The sequence below is a fragment of the Vombatus ursinus genome, unplaced genomic scaffold (genome assembly GCF_900497805.2).
Source record: "Vombatus ursinus unplaced genomic scaffold, bare-nosed wombat genome assembly UNPS02014799.1, whole genome shotgun sequence".
Lineage (NCBI taxonomy): Eukaryota > Metazoa > Chordata > Mammalia > Diprotodontia > Vombatidae > Vombatus > Vombatus ursinus.
In genome coordinates this window covers 29,167,258-29,173,575 of record NW_020954577.1, presented here as the reverse complement: position 1 = coordinate 29,173,575, position 6,318 = coordinate 29,167,258, and the positions used below count along the sequence as shown (strand labels likewise).

The window sequence follows — 6,318 nt, the reverse complement described above, 5'->3', positions numbered from 1 at the left end:
ATGCCAGATCCTTGTTCCATGGCTAAGGATGCTGGGATGTGCCGTGGTTATGTCTTGAAGTGGTTCTATCATCGGGACCAGCGCACCTGCCAGAAGTTCTGGTTTGGTGGTTGTGGTGGCAACCAAAACCGATTTGAAACCAGGCAAGACTGTGAGTCCCGGTGTGTCCTGTTAGCCTAGACATGAGAGAGCCATCCAAGTCCTCAATGCTGGGCAGAGGCTACTGAAATTCAAACGGCAGGTTTCAAATGAAGTCAGTGTATGAGGATGGGTTTCTAAATAAATATCTGTTGTATTTAAGTGAAAAAAATACAGAAAGGTGTACTTGTCTAATAACTCCTCATATTTGTTTGAGCAATTTAAAGTTCCTGAAGCACATTTATATATGTTCAATTCACAAAACATTCAGTGTACGCACAAACACTGACTTAGGTGCTAAGAGAAGATTTAAGTTTAGAGAAGGTCTTACCCCTGCTCTCGCTGAGCCTGAAGTCTAGGAGGCAGATATGAAACAAACATTAATCGTTATAATACAAAATAAAGCAGTCATTCTTATTTCCTCATCAAAACAGCCCTATGAGAGAGGCAGGGCATGCATTTTTTAGGTCCATTTTATAGGCACAGAAACCAGGCTTTGCCTAAATGACTTGCCCAAGGTCAAACACCTTGTAAGCAGAAGAGCTGGAACTGTAATTTGGGTCCTTTACCTTCCCATTCACCGCTCACCACTAGACTTTACTGCTGTTTATTGGTCCTGCTGATTTAGTCCTTGCAGAAATGGATATATGAATTAAAATGCATAAAAAGCAGTGAAAAAAGACACTTGATATCTAAAAAATTGCACGTTTCATATACATAGACATACCCCAGAAAACTAAAGGAAAATAAATAAAACTATTCCAAGCAGTTCAGCCTCATTAGAAGATGAGTTAGAAAATATTTTTTATGTCTAACAACTCAAGCCCTAAGCTGTTTCATTCAAATATGACTCCATGATAATGAATGATGTCTTGAATGTGAAGCTTCTTCTTAAAATTTGACATGAAAATGAGTTCATTCTTCATGAAATCTTATGATATGGACTTACTTATATCTACTCATTGTAGTTTGGGATGGTTTTTGTGAATGTAACAGTTGATGGAGTGACAATACCATTTCACAGTGACACAAAGTCCTTGAGTTCAAAGGGACCTCAGGTCACCACATTTAAGCTAACCTGTACCTACCTGAGAATGCCCTTTGTGACCTCTTCCCCAAGTGAAGTCCTCTGGAAGACCTCTACTGACAGGTATCCAGTATCTCCCAAGGAAGTCATTTCTACTTTTGGATCATTCTGATTGTTCGGAAGATTTTCCTTTTTTCCATCTGAAATTTGCATTTCTTCGAATGGTTCCTAGTTGTAGTTTCTGGGACCAAGAACAAGTCTAATCTCTATTTCTTTTTTTTCTAATCTCTATTTCTAATAATAATTAATAATAGTTAGCATTTATGTTGTTGTTCAGTCATTTTTCAGTCATGTCTGACTCTTTGTGACCCCATTTGGGATTTTCTTGGCAAAGATATTGGGGTGGTTTGCCATTTCCTTCTCCAGCTCGTTTTACGGGTGAAGAAAATGAGGCAAATGGTAAAATGACTTGCTCAGGATCATGCAGCTGATAAGTGTCTGAGGCCAGATTTGAACTCACAAAGGTGAGTCTTCCTGACTTCCAGGCCTGGCACTCTAGCCACTGTGCCACCTAACTGCCTGTTAGCACTTACATAGTGCTTTAAAGTTTATGAGGACTTTTACATGTTATCTTACTTGATCCTCCCAACAATCCTGTGAAATAGATGTAACTATTATGTCCATTTTACAGATGAGGAAATAGAGGCTGATAGAGATGATATGCTCACCTCCGGTCACAAAACTAGTTAAATGTTGGAGACAGAACTTGAACTCAGGTCTTTCTGACTCCATCCAACATTCAAACCACTACACCACCTTGCTGTCCATTGAATATTTCAAGTCCACTGCTATCTTCTCCCAATCTCATTCTTTTTTTCCAGGTTAACTATCCCATTTTTCCAACTGATTCTTATATGATCTGAGCTCCTTGAGAATAGGAAGTATTTTTTTCATCTTTCTTTGTATCCCCAGCCCTCCGTAGGTAATTCATAATTGCCTGTTGCCTTGTGGACTTCACCCTCCTGGTCACCCTTCTCTAGATGTCTGTCATTGTTTTTCGGGGATCACTGTACGACCAGCAATCCCAGCAGTCCGTTCTATACCTACTTGGGGCTAGAGTTCATCTGTCCTTGGTGACTCAGACTCATGGAGACCGCTCCCTTCTTGACCCTTTACCTCTCTTAGGTGGCAAGTCCCTGGTAGTCGTTTTTGTTGTTTTCATCTTGGCAATCTCAGCTCATTCTGGGCTCTAAGACTTTTCTCAAAGGAACATGTCACACCGTTGTATTTGTCACCTGCACTTGCTTTCCTCTTCTGTACATGTCTTTTAAAAATCTAGGTTAGTCCCTCTGTAAAGAATCACTTTGTCTGACACATACAGTCCTAGAGTTGCTTAGAGCAGGGGTATCAAACTCAAGCCGAAACAGGGGCCACTCAGCCATCCCTATGGATTCCTGCAGGCCACACGTTGACTTAGAAAACCATATGTGAACATTATCTATGTCCTGTTGTATTGTATCTGTTTTGTTACATATTTCCCAATCACAAATTTAATCATAGAGGAAGAAGGGAATAAGCATTTCTATAGCATCTATTATGTGAGAGGCACTGTGCTAAGCATTTTATAAGTGTTATCTCCTATAGTCAAATGTACTTCCAAAATCTTATTTTTAATCTCTGCTTCCATCAGCACGAATGCCAAGGAGTCAATTTTTAATCACAGGATTAACTATAGCTGGTAGAATAATGCTGCAGTGGAAAGAAGAAAAATAACATAAAATTTGCCTCTCCAGAGACAGTGTGGCATAGTGGACAGAGGGTTAACCTTGGAATTAGGAGGGCCTAGGTTCAAGTCCTGTTCTCTGACACATATTGGCTAGATGACCCTAGGCAAGTCACTTAACTTCTCAAGCAACTATTTATGACTATAAATTACTCACAATACCTCTTCCTCTACCAAAAAAAAGCTGGAAAAAAAATCCAAAATTTTTTTTAGTTTTTAGGATTATTGTTAAAAAAACTTTGTAAACCTGAAATTACTACATTATGAGTTGTGATCCTCCTCCTCTTCCTCCTCATTATCATTATATTGTATTTCCCTCATCTCTCAGATGAGGAGTATGGACTGGACAATCTCCAAAGTCTTTTCCAGTCTGAAATTTTATGGATTCATAATAAGAAGACCGATTGTCTTTTTTTTTTTTTTTTGGCTAGGCAATGGGGTTAAGTGACTTGCCCAAGGTCACCCAGCTAGTAAGTGTTACGTGTCTGAGGCCAGATTTGAACTCAGGTCCGGTCCTCCTGACTTCAGGGCTGGTACTCTATCCACTGCGCCACCTAGCTGCCCCTGACCGATTGTCTTTAGACTTTTGTTTGCACTGCAGGAATGCAAGGCAGCATAGTGCTGGGGAAAGGCCACTGGATTTGGGGTCTGAGGCTCAGGGTTCACGTCTGTTGTCTGTCCGTTTCTGCCTGTGTGACGAGGGGCAGCTCACTTTACTTTCCCAGGCCTCGTTTTCATCATCCATAAAGTGACAGGGTTGAACTCAATGCTCTATAAGGCTTTTTCTCCCCCTTGAGCAGTGATTCATTCCTTTTGTGAAATGAAAGGAGCACAGATGGGAACTGGTTTTGAGAGAGAGGAACACTTCTCTCTGCCACTGGCCTGGTGGCAGAGCTGTCCTTGGGGGTCCCTAACGATGGCCAGAAGTGCTCAGTGAGTTCTTGGGAGTTCTGATAAAATGTAGCTTGGGGCCGTTTCTAAATGCTGCTCAGACCCTGCTGAGAAGGAGTGAAGCTGATGGCTCCTGAAAGGCCAGGGCATGTGCCAAAGGAGACAGATGGGTCAGTCCACAAGCATTCATGAAGCACTTACTGTGTGCCAGGCAATACCAATAAACTGAGCAGTCAGTCAGCTAACAAGTCAATCAAGAAGCATTTATCAAGTGCCTACTGTGTGCAAAGCACTGAGCTCAATGCTGGGGATCCAAATGCAGAAATGAAAGTCTCTGTTTTCAGGGAACTTCCATTCTAATGGGGGCAGCAACATGTCTGTGTGCGAATTTACACAAAATAAATACAAGGCAGAGGAATCTGAGTCACTTTTGCACCTAAGGATGCTCCCAAGATGTCTGTCCTGGGGTCCGGTTTTGAGTGTTTTTAAGAGATGTGTTTGAGTGTTGTAGCCAGTGTCAAGGTTGGGGTGAGGGCCTGTGAGGCTCCTTGAGGAATTATCATATGACCTGTGACTTTCGTACTCCCATTTTGTTTTCTCTGTGGGACATCCCCAGTAGTCCTCGTGGGAACTAGAGAGAGAGGAGGGGTGAGGGAAGGGCAGAGAGGGGGAGGGGGAGAGGGAGAGGGAGAGAAAAAGAGAGAGAGAAAGATTGCTTTAAAGATCATCCAATCTAATTATCCAATTTGACAGATGAGAGGCATTTATGGGAAGAGGAGAGGAAGAATTAAGAGATGATTATTTCTCAAAGTCTTCTTTGTTAGGAGTTCAAAAAAGACCAGATGGGAACACATTTTACAAAACAGTGTTGGGCTGGATCTTACCATTGCTTCCCAGCTGTGCACATGGCCTGTAGGAAAGTGATGTCCATAGCTTTGGACCCTGATCGTGTAATGTATCTTGAACCTTTTTCCCCAGCTCTAGAAGGATGAGTAGAAAGCAATCACCACTCTAAATATCAAATACCTCAAACACCATGATAACAAAAATTTCTAGCCTAAGAATTGGAAATTAAGGGTCTACTCATCAGTTGTGGAACAGATGAACAGGTTGTGGTATATGATTGTGGTGGAGTACTATTGTGCTATGGGAAATGATAAGGAGGGTGGCTTCAGAAAAAACATGGTAAGACCTATATGAACTGATGCAAAGTAAAGTGAGAAGAACTGGGAGATCATTGTGCATAGTTATGGCCATGTTGTAATGATGACCAACCGTGAAACTTGGCTACTCTGATAAATACAGTGATCCAAGACAATTCCAAAGGATTCATGATGCAAATATGCTGTCCACCTCCAGAGAGAGAGCTGATGAACTCTGAGGGCAAATTGAAATATAATTTTCTCACTTTCTTTATTTTTCTTGCTTTTTTTGGAAACATGGCTAATATGGAAACATGTTTTGCTTGATTTTACCTGTGTAATTGATATCATTTGTTTGCCTTCTCAGTGGGTGTGGGACAAGGTGGGAGCAAAAGAGAGAATTTGGAACTCAAAATTTAAAAAGAAAAGAATGTTAAAAATAAATAATAATGATTTTTTAAAAAAGTGATCTAGCCTGAACTATCCCAGCAAAATAGAAAGAGAGAGACAGAGAGAAAAAAGAAGAGAGAAAGGAGGAAGGAAGGAAAGAAGGAAGAAAATGTGAACACCCAAAGTTTTTCCGCTACCAGAAGAAACCAGCCTGGAATCTGGGTCCCTTTCCGAAGGTGAAGTTACAATTCCTACTTTTAGGCTTCAAAAGAATCCAAAGATGAGAGGAATTCTCCCTGATGGGATCATAGAAAATCAAAATAAGTGAAGAAGCTGTGATTCCCAATCTCCATAATCTCTACAGATCAGTTTTTAAAAATCTTCTGATTTAGATGCTTTGCTGTGACCCAGGGAAGCATATTTTCTACCCATGAGCCATGAACTCTCCAGTCTAATCCCCTCCTATTCCATCTCATCTAATCCCACAGCTATTTATTGTCTACAATACGTGTAAGATACTACAGTAGGTGCTAGGACAAAAATAACAAAAATAAAACCATTCACCGCCCTTAAAGAACTTACATTCTACTGAGGGAGCTACATCCTGTAAACAGATAAATATATATACACAATCATTTGAGGACAAAAGAGAGCACTACCCACTAGGAGAAGCAAGAAAGACTTCCTGAAGCTTGACACAGGAGGGCAGCAACCGAGCTGACCCTCGAAGGAAGCTGTTGTCTCTAAAAAAGACACGAAAGCGATCAGGGATGTGTTACAGGCTTGCAGGACACACTGTGCCAGGCCGCCGAGATGGAAGATAGAAGGAAGAGTCCAGTGAACAGTCAGAAGATCAGTTTGGCTGGATGGAGGAGTGTGTAAAGTAACGTGAAATGACTCGAGAAGGTAGTGTGAAGCCAGACTGCGACGGACTTAAAATTCCAAGC

General features: G+C 41.2%; 1 protein-coding gene across 1 annotated transcript in view; it reads left to right on the top strand.

The window, feature by feature from the left end:
• The window catches only part of LOC114050605 (collagen alpha-4(VI) chain-like), a 168,818-nt gene extending 168,554 nt beyond the window's left edge, over nucleotides 1-264 (top strand). The window contains exon 40 of the mRNA XM_027872430.1: nucleotides 8-264. Within this exon, the coding sequence (XP_027728231.1) occupies nucleotides 8-180 (173 nt within the window). The 3' untranslated portion in view covers nucleotides 181-264. The remainder of the gene's footprint in view (nucleotides 1-7) is intronic.
• Nucleotides 265-6,318: the final 6,054 nt, after the last annotated feature.